At 30.5% G+C, this 23,740-nt stretch overlaps 2 protein-coding genes across 2 annotated transcripts; both read right to left on the bottom strand.

Moving 5' to 3' along the window:
• Positions 1–2,477: 2,477 nt before the first annotated feature.
• LOC120070730 (23 kDa jasmonate-induced protein-like) lies at positions 2,478–5,843 on the bottom strand. Its single transcript, XM_039022600.1, has 2 exons — positions 5,388–5,843; positions 2,478–2,736 (listed from the first exon to the last, which is right to left on the bottom strand). The coding sequence occupies exons 1-2, from the start codon at positions 5,841–5,843 to the stop codon at positions 2,551–2,553; spliced, it is 642 nt and encodes a 213-aa protein (XP_038878528.1). The 3' UTR covers positions 2,478–2,550.
• A 2,886-nt stretch (positions 5,844–8,729) lies between these two features.
• On the bottom strand, positions 8,730–10,137 carry LOC120072055 (23 kDa jasmonate-induced protein-like). Its single transcript, XM_039024475.1, has 2 exons — positions 9,682–10,137; positions 8,730–8,909 (listed from the first exon to the last, which is right to left on the bottom strand). The coding sequence occupies exons 1-2, from the start codon at positions 10,135–10,137 to the stop codon at positions 8,730–8,732; spliced, it is 636 nt and encodes a 211-aa protein (XP_038880403.1).
• Between the last annotated feature and the right edge of the window lie 13,603 nt (positions 10,138–23,740).

The raw sequence follows: 23,740 nt of genomic DNA, 5'->3' as shown, positions 1-23,740 counted from the left end.
CCAACCAACATAGTCCTTTTATATGCCTTTCAAATGCGACCCATCTATGATAATCGCAGGTCGACAACTTACCAAACCTCAGATACAAGGCCCTAATGCCATAAACATGTACTTGAAATGCATGTATTCCTCATGCTCTATCTCAAACTTAGTATCCGGATTCTCCATCTTTAATGCTTCCCTATAAGCATGGAGAATGGCATATAAGTTCTCTAGAGTACCCTAGTAAGAGCATAGGCTGTTACCTTGCATGCCATGTTTTCTCTTTTCTTATGTTTACGCCATAATTTTTTCTTATGTCCTCAATTACGTGACCACTACATACGACCTACACTAGTGAACTTGTCTTTCATTATTTGACAAACAACTATAGAACTTGCCTACCTGTGGTCATGGTTTAAAATTTCAATTGAACACGTATGCAAACTTAAGTATTTTGTGATAATAAATATATCACAACCTATTAGTTTCATTGCATGAAGACTCCACTTACAAGTCTCTCCAATACGTTGAAAAGTGAATAAAGATTTGCTTGATTTTTTAACTTTAAATTCATTTTTTTATGGATAGAATAACTAATCTCAGTTTCAAATTTTTTTTATAAAAGAATAGTTGACCTACTTCACATCCACACTAGATGAAGAATTACCTCACACTATTGAACTCTATATTCTCATGAATTACATGCTTTGATTAGCATTACAAATAATTGAACTCTACAAAGATCATCCCAAAAAAGGAGAAAACGATAATCTCCATTGTTACTTATATATTATGAAGGGGCTTCATAGTCTAGCTTATATTTAACCCTCATTATAATATCAAACTCTGTAGAACTGACGTTTGTAATCCCATATATGTGAAGTTTAAGTTTTTCATACTTCAACGTAGTGGCCAAAATAATTCCTGTCAAATTACCTCTAATATAAGAACTTTAGTTCTCATCCTAGTCACTTCCATATCGTATGAGTAAAAATTTCTCTGTCATCCTACAAGTAAGAGAATACAAGTCAATAACTTTCAAATAACAAAATAAGCCTACTGTATCTCTCTGTCTCGCTATATCTCACTGTCTTGCTCAATCGTTCTTTCTCTTTCTCTCTTGCTATATCTCGCTGTCTTGCTCACTCGCTCTCTCTTTCTTGCTCACTCACTATCTTTCCCTCTCGCCCTATTGCTCTCTTTTTCACTCGTCATTACCTTAGTGGTTGTCACTCTTTGTTTCTCTCACCTCTCACTCTTTTCTCTCTCTTTATTTCCAATCAATTAGACTACTAACAATTCTGGTATCAAGTTATTGCAAATAAATTAAACGGCTAAAACACACAAAACGTCCAAGAATCATATTCTATTCAAACACCCGTAAATAATGTTCTCTACGTACATTTTCGAAAAAGCACCATTGAAGAGAACACTGTCAATGAATGAAACACTCCCGAATGAAAAGTTTTGGTATTTTGGGTTTAAAAACAGGATTTACTTAAATATATTGGGTAAAAGTAGTGTTGATTTGAGGGTTGAAATAAGTGATTACATGAACTTGTCAAATTGGTTATACGTATACTGACATGCAATATCACACAAGAACAAAGTGAGCAAGAGACAAGAACCAAGAGCAAGACGACCAAGAGCCAAGTGCGAGAGCGAGATGGGTAGCGCATGTAATTGAGACTTCGCATGACGTCCGCAAAAGATCAATCATTAGTGGTTTTTAAAAGGTGGGGTATTTTTTCAATTTGGGCCTTCTAATTGGGTCAACAGTGCATTTTCCCCTTCGTGTTTCCTTTCAAGGATCATATATATCACATATTTATATAATTGAATCACATTAATTTCTTAAATTATCCTATATATATATATAATTAAATTAAATATGCATTTTAACATCGATTAGCATTTTCACTATAAACTTTGTTCATATTCAAATATTTTATTTTCTCGCATAAAAATAATAATTATTATTGAACCATTGTCTTTAACTTTGAAAGACTAAAATTTAAATTATTGAATTTATATGACCAAAATTTGAAGTAAATAATATTGGAACTTAAATTAACAAATTCTAAATTAATAAATTCCAAAGTATAGAGATTAAAATATAATATTTTAACCATACTTTTTTTAATATTTTATTCAATATTTCTTAACATATGATCAAATTTAAAACTCAAATTCTAATTAACACCCAATTTTTCATTCAATTTCTTTTCTTGTAATTCGTCATATTTGATCTTTATTTAAGTTCGTATCACAAGTCAAACATACTCTAAATTTGATTTGGTTTTAGAGTTAAATTTAAACATTTTATTTCCATGAAAGTAAAAACTACAGGCTATAAAACATGATTTAACTGCACACATCTTCAAGCTAAAGGCTCCATGGGCCATTATTTATGGATAGTTCTAGGTTTAGTAATACATAGATCATAATGCTTTGAGCATCTCTTTAATAAGTTCATAAGACTTGCGGGCCATTATTTATGGGTAGTTCTAGGTTTAGTAATACGTAGATTATAATGCTTTGAACATCTCTTTAATAAGTTCATAAGACTCAAGTCAACCTCAGAGTCAAGATTCCTTCAAATATGGGATTTGTATCATTTCCTGTAGACACGTTTGATTTACAATAGTTCCAACTGTCGTCATGAACGAGACCGGAGCCATTTAATAAGTCAAAGATGTATTCCCAATGATCATGCGAATCATAATGTCCCATTTCACGAATCTCAGTATATACCTAGAAAACATAGACAGCATAGTGAATTACTTCTTAACAGAAAATTGTTACATTTACCATGAATTTCTCCCACTACAAATGGTGAAAACAATGCAAAATGCATGTGTATGACTCTCAAAGAAGTACAAAATACAAATTTTGGTCCTTGGCTAAGTTTGAAAATGTTAGACAATTAAACTTTAAGTTTTGAGTTTGATTTCAATCGAGTTTTTACGTTTCAATACGGTACAATTTTACCATTGAAATTTAGATTTTGCTTCAATTTAATTTCTAGGCTTCAATATTTACATTTTTAACCTCAAAATTTTGGGGTATTACAAGATACTATGTTTTTTAAAGTAGCACTTGTGATTTATGAAAGGTGTTTTCAAGATTGAAAAGGAGGCGAAGCTAAGCGATGTTTCATTGGACATTTTGAAATATTAGAATAAATTGGCCTCATAACATATCGTTTAGTCGTTTTATGCAGTTCACAACATTTTCAACGGTTTTATGTTGAGAAAATATATAGTAGATCCATTTCATGTAGTGGACTTTTGAACCTTTACATTTAAAGGAGAACCTAAGTTATAAAGAGAGTTATGGAAGAAAATTCTAGCATTGTTGTATCTCTCTTCCTTTCTGTCTCACAACTCTCCTTCTCTAATCCGTCTGCACAACCACCTCATAACAGCAGTCGCCTATCGTCGGTTGCCACTGCCACATCACATCGGCATTCGTGCTCGCTGATCACCACTGTCTGCTGCTGCTACTTGTCAGATTTTTGGTTGTGGGTAAGATTTGATGTTTTTTTGTGGGGTTTTCATGGAGTACTTGATTACACATAATGTTCTGGATATAAGATGAGACATTTGAAAGGGTTTAAACCGCTATCAAGCAAAGCTAAGAACGTTGAGTGGTTTTTGGTAAGCATCAATGTTTCAGAACTCTTTCTAATTCGATGGGTGCTTTGAATTGGATTCTAACCAATATATTTTTGTATTTGAATGAGGAATATGTTGATTTGGAAGGTTGGAAGTGGTTTTGGACCAAGCAAGGAGGCATTTAGGATAAATTAGCCATTGAAATTAGACTCTAAAAGTTGAGTTTAAATTTGGTTTATGTCGTAGGTTTTGATTCAAGATTTATAGAAAAATAAATTTGCTTGGATAATATACGTTCGAGCAGTATATTGTATGTTAGTTATATAGGTGATGATTTACCCTCTCCTTACACTAGTTATGTATGATTGGGAACCAGATTCCAACAACATAACTACTATGCATGACTGTGAGCCAACATGTTAATTACTATGTATGACCAATAAGTCAACGGGTTCATTACTATATATGATTGTAAGCTGATGGGTTCACTACTATGTATGATCATATTTCTATGGGATCACTACTATGTCTTACTGTAAACCTCCAGGTTCAATACAATGGATGATCATGAACTAATGAGTTCACTGCTATGGCTTCAAGTCACTAGATGTGTGTAATGATTGATTAAATCGTTCACTTTAATAGGATAACTTAAAGTATGTATGTCCCACTAATAAGAATGCATTTATGTTATGTGAATATATAACTTGATTGAGATAATGGAGTCACCTATTAGATATTTTATATAACTCATCCTTTTATGTTATATGTTTTCAAGTAAAGGGAAGGACGTATGAACGCACAATAAGAAAAGTCTATGACAATGTCATTCGGTAAGTTAAAAGTTTCCGCTTAGCTTTTTATGATTAGGGTGCAAGTCCTAAAATGTTTAAACATAGAACCTTTAATATTTGCGTCAAGTATTTATTGTTTTTTAGTATTATTTTTGGACCATGAACAATCAATTATTTGAATATTTGTTTTGTTAAAGTTATTTTATTTTCATAAATTTATTTTATTTTAGTCGAATTTGTTAAATGGTTTTGCTTTGAAATTTTTGATAATAGTCTTAAAAAGTTATCGTAATGTTAATCTCTTAATTAATTAAAAAAAATTATGAAGTGAAATTTAAAATTATTGTTAATAGTGATGAAAATTGTAGTAAAACTTATTGAACGATAATTCTTTTAGTTTTTGTTAAACAAGTCAACAACTTTAACGACATAGATTAAAAGTGAATATTTAGAAAAAAAAAACCAAAATTAAAAGTACAAATCTTGAAACCTATGAACCAAGTTAAATCAAAATTCAAAGTTCAACAATAAAAATGTGACATTTTAAAATATGGGGACTAATTCAAATCAAATTTCAGAGGACTAGAAATGTAAAATTTTGAAACTAAGGACCAAATAAAAATTATATCCAAAATTTAAGAATTATGGAAATACTTTTTCTAATATAAATTAAGGGCAAATTTGAGCAAGTAAATTGGATAGTTAGGATGATGGATATAACAAATAGAGCTAAAATTAGCCCGCTCTACTAAACTATTTCTTCGAGTGATTATTAATTATAATTTTCCGCTTAATTATAAGGGTATATATATATATACACCTATGTATGTGTATTTGCTAGAAATTTAAGTCTATTTATTTAGGTAATTTAAACACAATAATAACATTTTTTAAGTATTTCTTATTATTTGATATCTTATGCCTATCAATCACACTTTAATTAATCATTGAAATTGCATAAAAATAGATAGAGTTAGAAAAAATATTGACTGACCGTATTGTCTGCCATGCTTCGATAATATGGATTGGACCATGCTACCATCCAATCACAACTTGTACCGTAGTTATTTAGACCACGATATACAACAGCACCAGCAGAGCCTGCCATTCCGTAAGCAGTTTTAACATGAAGAAATGCACCCCACTGACCATTTGCAATCTCGTATGGGTAAGGACTAGACCCAATATGACCATGCCAACTATGTTCGCAAACAAACTTTATGGTATCACCAGTAGCATTGTAAATTACACAAAGAGTAGTGACTCCATCTCCCCATTTTGCCCTCAATTTTTCTACATAGTCCTGAGCAGCTTTGTCCTTACCTTGAGCATTCTTCATATTAAGTGCCACATATGCTCTATCTCGACGTGTTATTGTCTTTCCTTCATATTCAGGCATGGCTTCTAGAGTACTGTTTGTGATTGGATTACCAAAAATACTGTCTGCCATCTTTAAATATATCTGAAATATAATAAAAATGCCCACGAAATTAGGTTGGTTAAACATAATCGAGAGAGCATATTGTATTATCCTCAAGACATTATTGTCATAAAACAACATTAATAATACTGATATTTGGTAAATGTACTCAATCTAAAGAGAGACAAAGAAAAGAGAAAATTAAGTTTCTAAATCATATACCTTGAGATTAGAATGAAAACCTCTTGTGTGATTTTTCATTGTTATTGTCACTTATTTATAAAGTCCAACAAAATTTAAAAAAAAAAAGAAATGAAGAAGAAGAAAGATGATTAAACAAAATTAAAAATAAAAGGTGTGGGTCAGGGTGACCGAACTTACTTTCTTTCTTTATTTATTTATCTTTCTTTTTTCCTTAATATTGTAGTTTTTAAAACTATGTTAAAAAATATGTAGCTTCCTGTATTTATAAAATATTATTGTAATTTTTAAATAAGCTGCTTTCTTTATAACACATATTTCATAGAAAGAGTTGAATTTTTTAAAATAAAAATAAGTGAAAGGTCGTAAGTTTGTAAAAACTAAATCCAAACCATAACTAATCATTCTCATTAAATTAACTATTACACTTCTTATGCTAAATTTAACTACTTTTTTTTCGCAACAATTAAATTTATAATGAGAAATAAGTGCATTACTACCTCACTCCAATTAGATTTATAATAAAAATTGGGTGCATTATTATCGCACTCCAACTAAATTTATAATAAGAAGCGATGCATTATTATGTCATCCCAACTAGATTTATAATAAGAATTCGGCGCATTATCATCTCACTCCAACTAAATTTATAATAAGAAGTCGATGCATTACCATCTCACCTGAACTAGATTTATGATAAGAAGTTGGCATATTACTATCTCACTTTTCCTTTACTCATTCCAATTAAATTTATAATAAGAAGCGATGCGTTACTATGTCACCCCAACTAGATTTATAATAAGAATTCGGTGCATTATCATCTCACTCCAACTAAATTTATAATAATAAGTCGATATATTGCCATCTCACCTGAACTAGATTTATGATAAGAAGTTGACATATTACTACCTCACTTTTCCTTTACTCATTCCAACTAAATTTATAATAAGAAGTGGATGCATTACAATTTCCTACTACGGTCAAATATGGTTAGAGATTGTGGGACATGAAATATACATATAATCCTTGCGATTTTAGTAAATGAATAAACAAAGTTGTTCTTGATAATGATGCAAAATAGACTTTTTTTTTTTTTTTTTTTTTTTTACTTTCTTTTAACTAAATAAATTTACAATTGTATTTGTATAATTGGAAGTACTTATGTATTTTTATTAAAAGTGATTTGATAAAAACAATCCTTAATTATAAAACTTGTTCATAATTAATTACATATTGTCGTGATTAAACTCTATTATTGAATTCTAATTAGTACAGTAACGCAAGATAACATATTTTGAGAAGTGGGAGAGGTGGGGTGAGATAGTAATGCACTCACTCCTTATTCTAAATTTGGTTGAAGTGAGAAAATGTGTTGTTATTTGGAGTGGATTAGGGAAAAGGTGTCTCGCTCACTCGCTACTCACTCACTATCATTTCTTTTCGCCCTGTTGCTCTCTTTTTCACTCGCCATTAACTTAGTGTTTTTCGCTCTTTGTGTCTCTCACGCTCTTACCTTTTTTCTCTCTATTGCCCATCAGTTAGACTACTAGCAATGTCGGTATCAAGTTATTGCAAATAAATTAAACGGTTAAGACACACCAAACGTTCAAGAACCATATTCTATTCAAACACCCGTAAATAATGTTCTCTATGTACATGCTTGGAAAAAAAACCATTGAAGAGAACACTGTCAATGAAGGAAACACCCTCGAATGAAAAGTTTTGATCTTTTGGGTTTAATGACAGGATTTGCTTAGTATATTGGATAAAAATAGTATTGATTTGAGGGTTGAGATAGATGATTACATGAACTTGTCAAATTGATTGTACGTATACTGACATGCAATCATAAAGACAAGAACCAAGACTAAGACGGCCAAGAGCCAAGAGCGAGAGCAAGATGGGTAGTGCATGTAATTGGGACTTTGCATGTCGTCAGCAAAAGGTCAATCATCAATGATTTTTAAAAAGTGGAACATTTTTTCAGTTTGGACCTTCTAATTGGGTCAACAGTGCATTTTCCCCTTCCTTTTTCGTTTCAAGGGTCATATATATATTACATTTATATAATTGAATCACATTAATTTTTTAAATTATCCTAATATATATTTTTTTTATTAAATTAAATATGCGTTTTAACATTAATTAGAATTTTCTCTATAAACTTTGTTCACATTCAGTTATTTTATTTTCTCGCATAAAGATACTAATTATTATTTAACCATTGTCACTAATTTTGAAAGATAAATTTTAGATTATTGAATTTATATGACCAAAATTTTATCGTAAATAATAATGGTACTTAAACTAATAAATTGCAAAGTATAGATATCAAAATATAATATTTTAACCATACCTTTTTTTCCATATATTTTATTCAATATTTCTTAGCACATGATTAAATTTAAAACTCAAATTCTAAAATTAACACCCAATTTATTATTCAATTTCTTTTCTTGTAATTCGTTATATTCGATCTTTATTTAAGAACGTATCAAAAGTAAAAAATACTCTAAATTTGATTTGGTTCTAGAGTTAAATTTAAACATTTTATTTCCATGAAAGTAAAAACTACAGGCTATAAAACATGATTTAACTGCACACATCTTCAATCTAAAGGCTCCACGGGCCATTATTTATGGGTAGTTCTAGGTTTAGTAATACATAGATTATAATGCTTTGAGCATCTTTTTAATAAATTCATAAGATTCAAATCTACGGGAGAGTCAAGATTCCTTCAAATATGGGATTTGTATCACTTCCTGTAGACACGTTTGATAAACAATTGTTCCAACTGTCGGCATGAACGAGACCGGATTCATTTAATAAGTCAAAGATGTATTCCCAATAATCATGGGTGTCATAATGTCCCATTTCACGAATCTCAGTATATGCCTAGAAAACACAGACAACATAGTGAATTACTTCTTAACAGAAAATTAGTACATTTACCATGAATTTCTACTGCTACAAATGGTGAAAACAATGCAAATTGCATGTGTGTCACTCCCAAACAAGTACAAAACACGATTTTTGGTCTCGGGCTAAGCTTGAAAGTGTTAGACAATTAAGCTTTAACTTTTGAGTATGATTTCAATCGAGTCTTTAGGTTTCAATGCGGTACAATTTTACCATTGAAATTTAGATTTTGCTTCAATTTAATCCCTTGACTTCAATATTTACATTTTTAGCCTCAAATTTTCACTAAACTAATTTGAAGGATAATATATTTTCTCTAACATGGACAACGAGTTAACTAACTTTTTATAAAAGATATTTTCAAGCTAAAATTTATGAATCATGAACATTTTTCTACCAAACACTATCTTCAAACTAGTTATGTGTCTTTTTATTGACAGATGCTTTATAGAGTATGGAGACATCATAAATCGAGTTAAAAAAGAAAAAAAAAAAAAAAAGGAGATTTCTAGATTCGAAATAAGGTCTAAAGAACCACATGAAGTTAATTCAAAACTAAAGAATATATATACACCTGTGTATGTGTATTTGCTAGAAATTTAAGTCTATTTATTTAGGTAATTTAAACAAAATAATAACATTTTTTAAGTATTTCTTACTATTTGATATGTTATGCCTATCGATCACACTTTAATTAATAATTGAAATTCTATAAGAATAGATAGAGTTAGAAAAAATATTGACTGACCGTATTATCTGACACACTTCGATAATATGGATTCGACCATGCTACCATCCAATCACAACTAGTATCAAAGTTATTTAGACCACGATATACAACAGCGCCAGCAGAGCCTGCCATTCCGTAAGCAGTTTTAACATGAAGAAATGCTCCCCATTGTCCATTTGCAATCTCGTATGGGTAAGGACTAGACCCAATATGACCATGCCAACTATATTCGCAAACAAACTTTATGGTATCACCAGTAGCATTGTAAACTACACAAAGAGTGGCGACTCCATCTCCCCATTTTATCCTCAAATTTTCTACATAGTCTTGAGCAGCTTTGTCTTTACCTTGAGCATTCTTCATATTAAGTGCCACATGTGCTCTATCTTGACGTGTTATTGTCTTTCCTTCATATTCAGGCATGGCTTCTAGAGTACTGTTTGTGATTGGATTACCAAAAACATTGTCTGCCATCTTTAAATATATCTGAAATATAATAAAAATGCCCACAAAATTAGGTTGGTTAAACATAATCGAGAGAGCATATTATATTATCCTCGAGACATTATTGTTATAAAACAACATTAATAATACTGATATTTGGTAAATGTACTCAATCTAAAGAGAAACAAAGAAAAGAGAAAATTAAGTTTCTAAATCATACACCTTGAGATTAGAATGAAAACCTGTGTGATTTTTCATTGTTATTGTCACTTATTTATAATGTCCAACAAAAATTTTAAAAAAAGAAATGAAGAAGTAGAAAGATAATTAAACAAAATTAAAAATAAAAGGTGTGGGTCAGGGTGACCGAACTTTCTTTCTTTCTTTATTTATTTATCTTTTTTTTCCCATAATATTGTAGTTTTTAAAACTATTTAAAAAATTATGTAGCTTCCTGTATTTATAAAAAATATTGTAATTTTTAAAGAAGCTGCTTTCTTTATAACGCTATTTCTAAGAAAAAGTTGAATTTTTTAAAATAAAAATAAAAAAGAAGTGAAAGGTGGTAAGTTTGTAAAAACTAAATCCAAATCATAACTAATCATCCTAATTAAATTAACGATTACATTTCTTATGATAAATTTAACGATTTTTTCCACAATAATTAAATTTATAATAAGAAATAGGTGCATTACTACCTTACTCAAACTAGATTTATAATAAAAATTGGGTGCATTATTATCTCACTCCAACTAAATTTATAATAAAAAATGGATGCATTATTATCTCATCCCAACTAGATTTATAATAAGAACTCGGTGCATTATCATCTCACTCCAATTAAATTTATAATAAGAAGTCGATGCATTACCATCTCACCTGAATTAGATTTATAATAAGAAGTGGGTATATTACTATCTCAATTTTCCTTTACCCATTCCAATTAAATTTATAATAAGAGGTGGGTGCATTACAATTTTCCACTCAGCTAAGTCTGGTTAGAGATTGTGGGTCATGAAATGTACATATAATCCTTGCACTTTAGTGAATGGATAAAAAAAATTGTTCTTGATAATGTTAATTTTTTTTTATTTTAACTTTCTTTGAACTAAATAAATTAACAAATGTATTAATAGAATTGCAAGTACTTATGTATTTTTATTAAAAGTGATTTGATTAAAAAAATCCTTAATTCTAAAACTTGTTTATAATTAATTACATATTATCGTGATTAAACTCCATTATTGAATTCTAATTAGTGCAATAATGCAAGATAACATATATATTTTGAGAAGTGGGAAAGGTATGGTGAGATAATAATGCACTCACTCCTTAAGTGGGAAAAGGTGTTTATATTCGGAGTGGAGTAGGGAAAAAGTTGTTAGATTTAGCTAAGAATTGTAATTGTTAATTTATAATGGTTAACTGGAATGGAAATAGTTAAATTTAGAATAGTTGAGATTTAATTTTAACATAAATATAATCGGTATAAATACAAGTTATTGTAGCTCTTTATTTAAAATGATTGATAAAAAATTCAGTAGAAAATACATTAACTTGAGAAGGAAATCATGTAAAAAAAAAAAGCTATGTGTTCATCACAACAATACTGGTTATCTTGAAATATTATAAGACTAACACCTGAATGTAAAAGAAGTAGAAATTGGCAAAGGAAGCTCAAGCTACAACCGTTGAATGCATAAAAGGATCAGACCAACTTAACTACGTGGTGAAAGAAGAACCATGCAATGAAGAGAGTCATGAAGAATAGAAAAAGACATACACATGAGCAGTGGCATGTCCAATCAAAGTGCAAGTTGTGAACTGATTTGAGACAAACACGACAAAGCCAATGAACCTGTGATACGGATAGTTTGATATAGTAGGACATGAAATTAAATGCAAGTGTGTTAGATAATAATTATAAATAAGATGAAGCATTCTGAGTTGATGCCTATAAATAGTTCAATTTCACACACTTAGGACGTTCTTCTACCACTTTTGTCATCGGCCAACCCTTACCAGCCCGATACTATTCATCATCTTCAATCTTTTCTCAAGGAATTCTAAGTGAGAGCTTAGTCTTCTTTGAAGTTCCATCATCTATTCTAGGCACAAGTGAAGCAACCTTCCATTATAGTAAAGTGAAGCAAGAGATTGTGACCGACGACACAACATTATGATCTTAAATATCTCTTCTTTTGTGACTCTTGAATTTGTATTAAGATATTGATATTGCGATATTGATATTGTTAATATAAATCATGCTTTCCATCATCTATTGTAACGACCCGACCTTTCGAGTACTAAGACAAGGACCATTATGACATAATGCACATATTCATTCAAAATTTTGACCGTCATAAATTCATTGGAAAACATGAATGATATTTGATAAATAAATCAAATAAACAACACATTTAATTGAGATCCCAAGAAAAAAACACTTTAATAATAATAATAATAATAATAATAATAATAATAATAATAATAATAATAATAATTCAAAATAAAACAATAAAACATGTTATCTGCTTACGATCTCAAATAAAAAAAAATCTAAATAACTAAATAAATAACAAAATATGTGCTGAAGCGTTTTCTAATGTCCCCATATAGCTCTATCATGGGTCACATCTGTCTATCGCCAGTCCATTCCTGTCATTACCTAAAAGAAAAACATAAAAGAAGAAAGGGTGAGTATGAAATACTCAGTAAGTGACCCACTACTGGGCCTTCTAGGTTATCTGTTAGCTAGTTTATCAGACATTGGTGTACACTCATCATATCAGTCATTGGGATCCCGAAGGAGCACGCATCAGTCATAATATATAACCCGAAGGTCCATCAATCAGTCATAGACATGAAACCGAAGGAATATGTACCAGTCATAGACATGAACCCGAAGCAACATGAATCATTCATAGTGCGTAACCCAAAGGCCTACAAATCAGTCATAGATATGAACCCAAAGGAACATGAATCAGTCATAGTGTGTAACTCGAAGGTCAACAAATCAGTCATAGACATGAAGCCGAAGGAATATGAATCAGCCATAGTGTGTAATCCAAAGGTCCAAAAATCAGTCATAGACATGAACCCGTAGGAACATGAATCAATCCTAGTGTGTAACCCGAAGGTCCACAAATCAATCATAGACATGAACCCGAAGAAACATAAATTAGTCATAGACATAAACCCAAACGAACATGAATCAGTCATAGTGTGTAACCCAAAGGCCCACAAATCAGTCATAGACATGAACCCGAAGAAACATGAATCAGTCATAATGTGTACCTCGAAGGTCCACAAATCAGACATAGACATGAACTCGAAGGAACATGAATAAGTTATAGTGTGTAACCCGAAGGTCCAAAAATCGATCATAGACATGAACCCGAAGGTCCACAAATAAGTCATAATGTGTACATATACAAATCATATGTGTACATCTGCCCATATAAGAGAAACTAATAGGAACCCTATAACTTAGCATGCATCAGTTTTCATATAAATTCTGTGTTATATTTTATAGTCATTTATCTTAGGGGTAAATTTTCATATATATCCTCAATCAACAGTATAATCGTTGTAGACAAAATAGTCCAATCTAGTCAGTCGATGCAATTAAGTCATACAGTTCAACCAGTCATAAATTATCAGTCTGAATAGTCTAGAATAATTAGTCAAATTCGTCTTAGCAGTATCAAGAAACAGTCCATGAATCTTAAGTAACCAATCTATGTATTCTTAAATAAAGAGTTCAAGTAATCTTAAATAAGCAATCCAAGTGGTAGGGATGACTAGTTCGAAGGGGAACAAGTAGAATGATAGTTACTTCAAGTTTTAGTCAATACGACCTCAAACAACCTTAACTTTTATTTGTCCAAAAGGTCACGAACCAAGTCCTAAGTGATAAACTAAAAATTAGGATTTTCAAAATAAGGCCAAAATTCCCAATCACCCAATTTACATCATCTATTAAGGCCAAATATTTACAGTTCCAAGGTCCAATTCCTTACCCAAATTGACACGAAATTGATCTTAAATTTGGAGAACAACACCTCAAAATCCTTAAATTCTTGAATCAAACCCTATACCAAAAATCAAAATTAATTCCATCATTTAGGACATAATTCCAATCACAACTTAATCCGAATGTCTCCAAACAACTTACCCAACACGTGGTTTGATCCCAAAACCACTTCGAAGCTTCAAAATCAACACAATCCAACAACTATATCACCAAAATCAACCTTTAACTTTGATGGACAACAAATTTAGACCTTTTAATCCAACCTCCAAAAATCACAATTAAAACAAAAGTTAAGCCAACACTTACTGGGTATCCAAAAATTCTCAACAAAGATTCCAAACCTTATACAAAAAATGGACGTCTAACAATTTTAATCTTATCAAAAAGCACCTTTAGTGTCTGTAAAATCTAATTTCAACATCAAACCAATATGGGTGAGTCAAAACTTAAAACCAAAATTATATGGGTATTCAAGATCTTAAAAAAAAAATCCATAAAACACCAAATAACATGCCCAAGATATCAATTCCCGTGACAATGGCGCCAGCGGCGGTGGCAACCATAGACAGATGACAAGTGTTGCTATCAGACGAAAAATTTTTTTTAGGCTAACGGCTGGTAGTGAAGGTCTTGCATGAGGAGGTTTGCGAGAGTGAGAGAGAAGGGGAATTTTCAAATTTACAGATTTTATTTAGTAGTGATTACAGATAAACCATAGATTAAACAACGATCCAACCATTCAAAATAAAACTTTATATGTCCTGAACAAACTGACAGAATTTCAGCACGATCTAAGGGTTCAAACTTCAGTTATCGATAAGTTTATGGAAGCTATCGTTAAAAAACGGAATTGCTTTCTCTCTGATTTTCTGCCTCTTTTCACTCTCCTTTAATTTAAAAAAAATACAATTATTTCATTTTTTTTATCAAATTTTAAAAAGATAAATAAAATATTTTATCACAATATCTCCAAAATCTTCAAAGATTCTATTAAATCAATAAATCAATTAACTTCTCAAATTACCTTAATTTAGGCTTCAAAAACCAAAATTAAATGGCATAAAATCCATCAATTTGACACAAATTAAATTGTTTCAAATATTTAAATCAATTTAAGACCACATAAAATTAATTATCTCCTTAACTTATTTAAGTTGGCTCCAAAATTCAAAATCAAATGGAGACAAAATTCAATATCTTCAAGATAATTAGTTCGAATATCTAACCAACTAAATTCAATTTAACCAATAAAAGCTTTTAAATTATTTCAATTTAATTCCAGTTTTTAAAAATGAAAGGGAAACTAAAAGTCAATAATTTTAGATAGAAAATTTGTAGCAGGTGTTTTTTTATTAAAAAAATAAATATATATCAATTTTTAAAACTATTTGAAAATATAAATGATTTTCTAAATCACCTTAAACACGTTACCCTCTTTTTTTATATTCCTAAAATAACCCTATTTTCCCCCTAATTCCTCATCGCCCAACTTATTATCTGTTTTCTTTCTTTCTATCTTTTTCCACAGTGGGGCTTCATCGTCCCCCTTCTTCTTCATTATTCCCATTCTTCTTCATCGTTTTCGTTTTATTTTTGTGTTTTTCCACAATGCCGCTTCTTCTTCTGAGGTTTCATCTTCTTTTTGGTCGAGCTAATATGCTTTTTCCAAGTACATCTTTTCCATTGGTAGTCGCTTGATTATGAGGTTTTCTGCTCACGATTTCTTCTTTCTATGTTCGATTTTGTATGGTTTCATCATTTTCTTCTGCGATTCTTTCTCCCATGTCTAGGTATTCGATTTCTTACTCTGTTTTTGATTGGATGTCTAGGTATTCGATTTCTTCTTTTTTAGGTTTCATTGATTTTACTTGAAGTATGCTATGTTTTTTATTCAATTTTCTCAGTTTTCTAGTGTGATCTTCTTTAACTTTTTCTTTGAGTGTTCATAACATAATTTCTGTTTAGTTTATATTTAGGTTTTTTTACCTATTAAGTTCCTATCAGTGATATTAGTAGTCATGAACTTCCTATCACTAATATCAATAGTCATGAACCTATCACTGATATTAGTCTACTAATGATTGATATATATCATAGTGTATCAATGATATTAGTTCACTTATAGATATTGTTTTCTATTTATTCTACTAGTTTATAATTTCATGAGTTTAATTTTTTTTTTTTTTTTTTTTTTTTTTTTTTTGCAGTGATTTGGAAATATGATTAAACTTGCAATAGTGGTGTTTCATAGCAGACAGTGAGATAATAAAAATAATTACTTGAATTACAAGACTAAAGGCATATTGATTGATGAGATTATGTGTTTTGAGAGTTTTGTGAGTTTGATATTAAAGGAAATTCAATTGGATGCATCTATTTCTTCAATACAATTATCAATCTTATTGGATTTTGGTATCAATGAAATTCAAACTGTGGTTGAAATTCATGAAGACAACGATGTTTCTTGGTTTTTGAATTTAGTTAAAGAACAAAGTACAAGACATCTATTAGTTATTCATGCTACTGATATTCTTTTAAAAGGAGTTTCCAATAGTGGATTTGATAATTTTTTGTGTTGTGTCTTCTTCTTCTCCTATTAGTGATGATTTTAACATCCTAACAGATGTTGATATTAGTAGCTTGTCTTCTACATTTGATTTGAAAAAGAAGGATATGTTTGCTAGTAAGGAAATAGTATCAAAGTCTTTTTACTACATAGCTATAAAGAACAACTTTGAGTTCAAGATTATGAGATCAAATTCTAAAGTAATTGTGTTGAAGTGCTCCCAAGAAGATTGTGAATGGTATGTTCATGCATCTCGTTATAAGGGTGGGGAATAATGGAAACTTAGGAAGTATATTGCTAATCATAGTTGCTTTATAAATGCTATTCAAACTTCTCATAGACAAGCATCTTCATCATTGATTGGTGATTGTATGATAAAAGATTTTAGCCATTGTGACCGTTTGACTCCATATGATATTATGATTCTCATGCGTACTAAATTTGGGTAAATGTAGCTACTATAAAGCTTGGAGGGCGAAAGAATATATTATGAAGTCATTGAATGGTGATGCAAAGGAATCTTATGCCTTGATCCCAACATTTTCTACGAAGTTAAAAGAATGAATCTAGGTTTGTTTTTTCCTGCTATCCTTTATATATCATCAATCAAGCTTTTAATGAGTATGTAATCAATATTTTATAGACTTGTTTAACCGATATGATCTATCAATGATGTTGGTCTATCAGTGATAGGTTTTATAGTAAATGAGTATATCATTGGTCTGTCGCTGATATTTGGTCTATAAGTGATAGATCTAATGTAAAACAGAATGTAATTATTCTTTGATATATCTTTTTTTTTTTAAAAAAAAATCTTACTGCAGGTTCATGCACTACATATGAAACTGATTTTGAGGGACATTTTAAGTATTGTTTCATGGCAATTGGATGGTGTATCAAGGGGTGGAAATATTGTAGGCCAAAGATATCAGTTGACGATATCTTTTTTAAATGTAAATATGGTGGAACTCTTTTGACGACGTCAACAATTGATGATAACAATCAGATTTTTCCTCTTTTCTTTTGTATTGTAGTCTCCGAGAATGATGCATCATGGAGATGATTTTTTTGATAATATGAAGAGAAGTTTAAGGGATCAAGAATGTTTAGTTATTATATTCGATCGACATTTAAGTATTCCAAAAGGTGTTCAAAATGTTTTTCCAACGGCTGAATATTGTGTTTGTTTGCAATACCTTTTGAGAAGTTTGAAGTTGACATATAAGGACTCTTCTATCGATAATATGTTTTTAGATGTGGAAAAACATATACTATTGCTGATTTTGAATTGAATATGAGATGGATGGAGGCTATATATCCTCACATACGAGACTATCTTAGTAATGTTGGTTTTGAGAAGTGGGCTCGTGCATATTGTAGAAGGAGAAGATATTAGATGATGTCTACAAACATTTTAGAATATTTAAATGCAGTTCTAAAAGAGCTTAGGGATTTATCTGTGACATCATTACTCGATTCAATCAGACAGTTACTTTAAAAATGGTTTATGATAAAAGTAAAACTGCATATTGTATGAAATCTATTTTGACTAATTGGGTTGAGGGGAAATTATGAACACAACATTAGATATCAAGAAGCTTCACGGTATGAGTTACTTGTTTTCATGGGTAATATAGCACAATTTGTCAATGATTGAGTTCTATCACAGGTAGTTGGATCTTAATTAATTTATTGTCTCTGTGTCATTTTTCTCTGGTTAATGCAATTAATGATGTCGAATTTCAAGTAATTGATAAAAGCAATCATTTTATGGTACATTTAGATTCCAAATCATGTACTTGTCGTGTTTGGGATCTTGATGTAATTCCATGTGCCCATGTACTTATTGTTATTCGTGGATGCAACATGGATACTTACTCATTTGTTCGTAAGTATACTTTGACAAGCACCTTGATTTCATGTTATGTTGGTTCTGTTCGTCCAGTTGGGAACCATGCTAATTGGAAGCCTATAGGAATTGATATGAGTATATTACCTCCAATTGTTAAACGTCCAGCAGGCTGACTTTGAAAACAAAGAATATTATCAATTGGCGAGCAAAAAGGTCAGACAAAGTGTAGTCATTGTCGTCGTGTTGGTCATAATCGTAGAACGTGTAAATTTCCTCCATTTATACAATGATGCAACATTTACTATGAATGTGATCTTTATGATGTAAATGTGTAGGTTGCGAACATTTTTAGAATGTTGTAGGGTTCGCCATTTTTACCATTGGTTTGATTGTTATATTGTTCATACAAACATAACATTCAACTTGAGAAATATAGAATCTTTTTTCCCCTATTTTTTGCCAATAGTTATATATATTTATTTTTCTTCTTATTCAATGTGAAGTAATGTCACTTAAAAGTACAAAATTTAGTCCTTTGTACTTTTTCTCAATACAAAATATAGAATTTTCTATGTAATAAAACGCAAAATCAAGTACATACAAAGAAAGTAACCTCAATTTCAAGTATTGTCACTCTACTTTGTATCACTAATATTGGTCTATCATTGACACTGATCAATCACTGAGCATCCATTACATAATACTAAGAGTTTAGTTCTTAGAACTTTAAAATATAAAGCAGAAAGGGACATAATTTCTTATATTTATATGACAAATAGAACTACATATGAAGTTTTTGTGAGTAATTTCAAGCAATGTCACTGTGATTTCTATCACTAATATTGGTTCGTCATTGACATTGATATATCACTTATCTCTCATTACATAATTACAAGATTTTGGTCCTTACAACTATAAAAATAGAAGCACAAATGGATATAATTTGCACTAATTCAACTAACAATCCAACAATTTCCTATATTTATATGACAAAATGAACTACATATGAATTCTATCATGGATCGTTTCTATTACAGATATGTTTCTATCACTGATACTACTAATGTATCCACAAAAGCTAGGGTATAATATCCCACATCCCACGATATTCAAGTACTGATAGCCATATACTATATTCCACTAATATCCCTTATCCACAAAAACTAAGGTCTAATACCCACAACATTAAACTAAGTCACAACTACATTATTACACTTGAGAGATTTTTAGGTCAAAACTAGGGGCAATGTCCTTGATTCTAGGAGAATGTCTTGATTGTTTTGGAGAAGCTTTCTTTTCGTCTTTTACATTCTTTTTGTCCTTTGCATTCTTTTGGTCCTTTTCATCATTTTTCTCTTTTGCAATCTTCTCGTCATTTGCATTCTCAAACATCTTCTTTGACGGTTTAGGCTGTCTTTTTAGTCTAACATTTTTCAACATTCGTCATTGTATTTTCCTTTTGTTCAATAACTTGAAATGTCAATACTTAATTATAATTTTATAAATATATATTGAATCTAAAAATCATAAAGAAATACAAGGAATGTGATAATTGTTATACCTTCACTTTTTTTGCTTTTTCATGCAACATTTTTTTTACCTTTTTTTCATGTACATTCACTGCTTCCTCCTTGTCTTCAATCTTCTGTAATATATTATATAAATGTAGCGATGCATAAAATTGTAGATGTCAATATACTTTTTTTATGTTACTATTGGACTCCAATAAGAAGGTTACAACATTCTATCAGCGATACAAACCTATCACTGGTTGCCTTTAATGAGCAGCACACTTGGAAGTATAAAACATAATAGCAATAATCTACTATTTAACTAGATGAGTACCTTTTTTCCTTCAACAATAGTGGCTTATTCTATTTCCTTCTCTTTTTCATGATTTTGTTCATGCATCTGTAGATATTAGTATATCATTAGAAAAAAACAAAAAAGTAAAGAACTAGAAGGCTTTAATAATTTTACCTCTTTCTCCTTGGCACAAGTAGTTGCATATTCAACTACTTTGTCAATATTAGCATCAACATCGACATCTATCATTTCTAGACTCATAGATGGAGGATGATTCTTGTTAAAGCACTCTTGAGTTTGTCTTTCACTTTTCTTTATAATTTCCATTAGAGAATGTAACAAAGTGAAAATCTCCATTTGTTCTTTTTTAAGATCTTCAACATCTTCTTTGTGTTTCCTTTTAAGACCTTCAATATCTTTTTGTAAAGAAGATATTCTTTCTCCAATCCTTTTATCTTTTTTCTACAACACTTTTCTCCTTCCTCCAATCTTTTTTCCTCCATTTCCATATATTTTTTGAAGTATTATGATGCCATTTCTTCTTTTGATGCAACAATAGGAACTAAATGGAGCTAAAAACATAATATTTAATTAGTATTGTATACAAAATACATTCTTTTTGTGAGATTTGAAATACTAAGATAATCATAGCTAGGAGTTATCATTGACATAGTTTAATGAGATCATATCAGTGATATGGGCTTATCACTGATAGACCCCGTTACTGATAGACCAATATCACTGATATAGTCTATCTATTTGTGATATTGGTCTATCATTGATAAACTATGTTGCTGATAGACTCCTTCCTACATTTATTTGTGTGTTTCAATAGATATAATACTTCTATCACTGATAGACCAATATCATTGATAGATTTGTATCACAATTAATAATGGAAAAATTAGACTAACATTTCGTTTTGAGAAGATGTTGTCATTAAGATCTTGCCAATCTGGTTGCTTTGTTATTTCCCAATTGAAGATTCTTGGAAAGCCATTTCTTTTTTCTTTTCTTTTTTTTTTTTGCAAACCCCTTAGAAAGTTTAGGAAGTATTTCATATGCCCAATAAGCTAAAAATACGGGGAATCCTTGCAAATAAGCAGCTGGTTTGTTTTTACTCTTAATAGATTTCTTAAAAAACTCAACAGTAAGACTATAAGACAGTCTTCCCCATGGATAATTCCTAAACTTCTCCTCATCATTCAACATCTTGACATGCTTCCAATCTATAAAATTATGACATTGTTATGGAATCAACAAGTTTTCTAGCAAATAAAGATTGGCAAGTTTTGCTATTTTTCTTTCATCACTGTAGTGATTAGAAAAATAGTCAAAATTCACATTTTTCCTAGTGAAGTTAGTATAATTTCTAAAAAATTCTTGTATAATTTCTAAATCTTTTTCTTCAATTTCATCTAAAACATATTCAACAGGGTATTCATCACAATTTAATCCAGTAATCAAACAAAAATCCCTCAACCTAAACTCTACCATGTTACTTTCAATGTTGAAAAAAAGAACATTATTATCAGTAGAGACACATTGTTTTCTAATCAAATGTGCTAGAAGTTGTAAAGGTACTTTGGACATTTTTAAACCTAGAAAATTTCAAAATGGTCCTTCCTTAAATATAGATAGACACGTAGAATGTAAACCCCCTAATATGGTCTATGACTTCCAACTTGACATAAACTGTGACTTTCAAAGTGGAGTTCCAACTTTTTTTAGTGACTTTTTTGCCTATTTAAACAAAAAAGAAAATATATGTTATAAATATTCTTAAGAACTTAGAAATAGATATATAGTAAATATATAGATAATACCATCTCTTTTTTCATCTTTTTTTTTTCTTGATGGTTCTTCAACTTCTAAGGTTCTTTTTTACCCCTTTTGTTGTTGTTTGCTTTCCATAATTGTCAATCTGTTAGAATAGTAATAACCACTTCAGTTAACAAACTAAACACTTCAAGTTTATCATTTATGGAGCTGATAACTTATAGACTTAAAGTATTGAAATCTATCAATGTCAAAGTTATCACTGACAGCCAACAAGAGCTTAGCTCAACTAGCATAGTGCTTGTACTATCGATCTCGAGGGCTGAGGTTCGATTACCCCACCCCACACTTTAATTATGATACCTTTCAAAAAAAAAAAACTTATCACTGACATGTTTCAAACAGAGAACACGGGTCGTGGGCCCATTATATTCCCATGGGCTTTTTAGTCTTTTTGTATGGACTGTACTTAATTTGTCTATATTTATAATTTGTTTTGGTTAATGCTATATTTACAATTAGTTTGGCCCAATAGTCTATGTTTGCAAGTAGCCCTTTTAGATAACTAACTTAAATTTTCTTGAATTTTGGGATATTACATCTATCATTCATCCATGTGTTCATTCTCCTACATCAAAAGTTGTTAAATTTCTAATGGGTTGAGAAGAGTAAAATAACATTCTTTAGAGTTTTGCATAAGTTGAAGCTCATATTGTTTAATGTGTGCTTAATTTATTGCTTGAAGTCCTCTGATCAATTGATTTAAGGAGAAATGGCTAACCACTTGAGAGAGTAAGTGGCTGTAGAAATCAATAAACAAGAAAAGAAGTAGCATTAGAGATAAAGATAACCATTTGTCCATTTATAGCTTAAGCATGCGTCTTCGAGATAAGATTAATGTGACATAAACACCGAGAGGTGATCATTTCATTTGGATAAATTAAGGACATGGACGAAAGCTTATGTATAACACGGATGAATGTTAACAAATCTTCTCAACCCTACTTTATTCACCGAATCTTCCTTATACATACACTGCTTTATTTGGGCTACATTTTCACCATCAAAATATCTCACTCCCACACTCGACGCACACCTACACTACACCATCAACCACTTTTCTACCACCTCTTTTATTGCTTTTCAATAATTTTCAATTTTTCTTTGCACAAACTATTATCGACTCATTAATCGAACCTCACCTGTTAACTATCATTCATTAAGTTCAAATTTAATTATCAATTACGAGCCCCTGTTTTCGACTCTTGCACCTGCTAGAATACTCTAATCAGGCTTATACTTGGATATGGTTAGAGAAAACTTGTATACATCAAATAATGATAGAAAAGTGAATTAATCAATTTAATCAATATTGCATGAGTACAAACAATTTTTTGGCATCCTTGCTAGGGACTTTGCGAACTGATTAATGTTTGAATTTTGTTTGATTTCCACAGGCACAACCTTGATTGAAGACGTATTTCACATTTTAGCCGACAATGCTACAAACATCATATGAGTGACGATACACAGTCAAACTTCGTATTTGACCCAAAAGTTGAGAGAACTTTCCGAAGGAGAGTTAGGTCTAATC

The sequence above is a fragment of the Benincasa hispida genome, chromosome 2 (genome assembly GCF_009727055.1).
Source record: "Benincasa hispida cultivar B227 chromosome 2, ASM972705v1, whole genome shotgun sequence".
Taxonomy (NCBI): Eukaryota; Viridiplantae; Streptophyta; class Magnoliopsida; order Cucurbitales; family Cucurbitaceae; genus Benincasa; species Benincasa hispida.
Note: the sequence above shows the minus strand (reverse complement) of the source record. Positions and strands in the feature narration are given on the sequence as shown.

Excerpts from the sequence above, each read along its gene's own strand:
- LOC120072055 (XM_039024475.1), bottom strand. The coding sequence starts at position 10,137 with ATGGCAGACAATGTTTTTGGTAATCCAATCACAAACAGTACTCTAGAA. Across the intron at positions 8,910-9,681 it reads GAAGTGTGTCAGATAATACG|GCATATACTGAGATTCGTGA; the intron begins GTCAGTCAATAT and ends TGTGTTTTCTAG.
- LOC120070730 (XM_039022600.1), bottom strand. The coding sequence starts at position 5,843 with ATGGCAGACAGTATTTTTGGTAATCCAATCACAAACAGTACTCTAGAA. Across the intron at positions 2,737-5,387 it reads GAAGCATGGCAGACAATACG|GTATATACTGAGATTCGTGA; the intron begins GTCAGTCAATAT and ends TATGTTTTCTAG.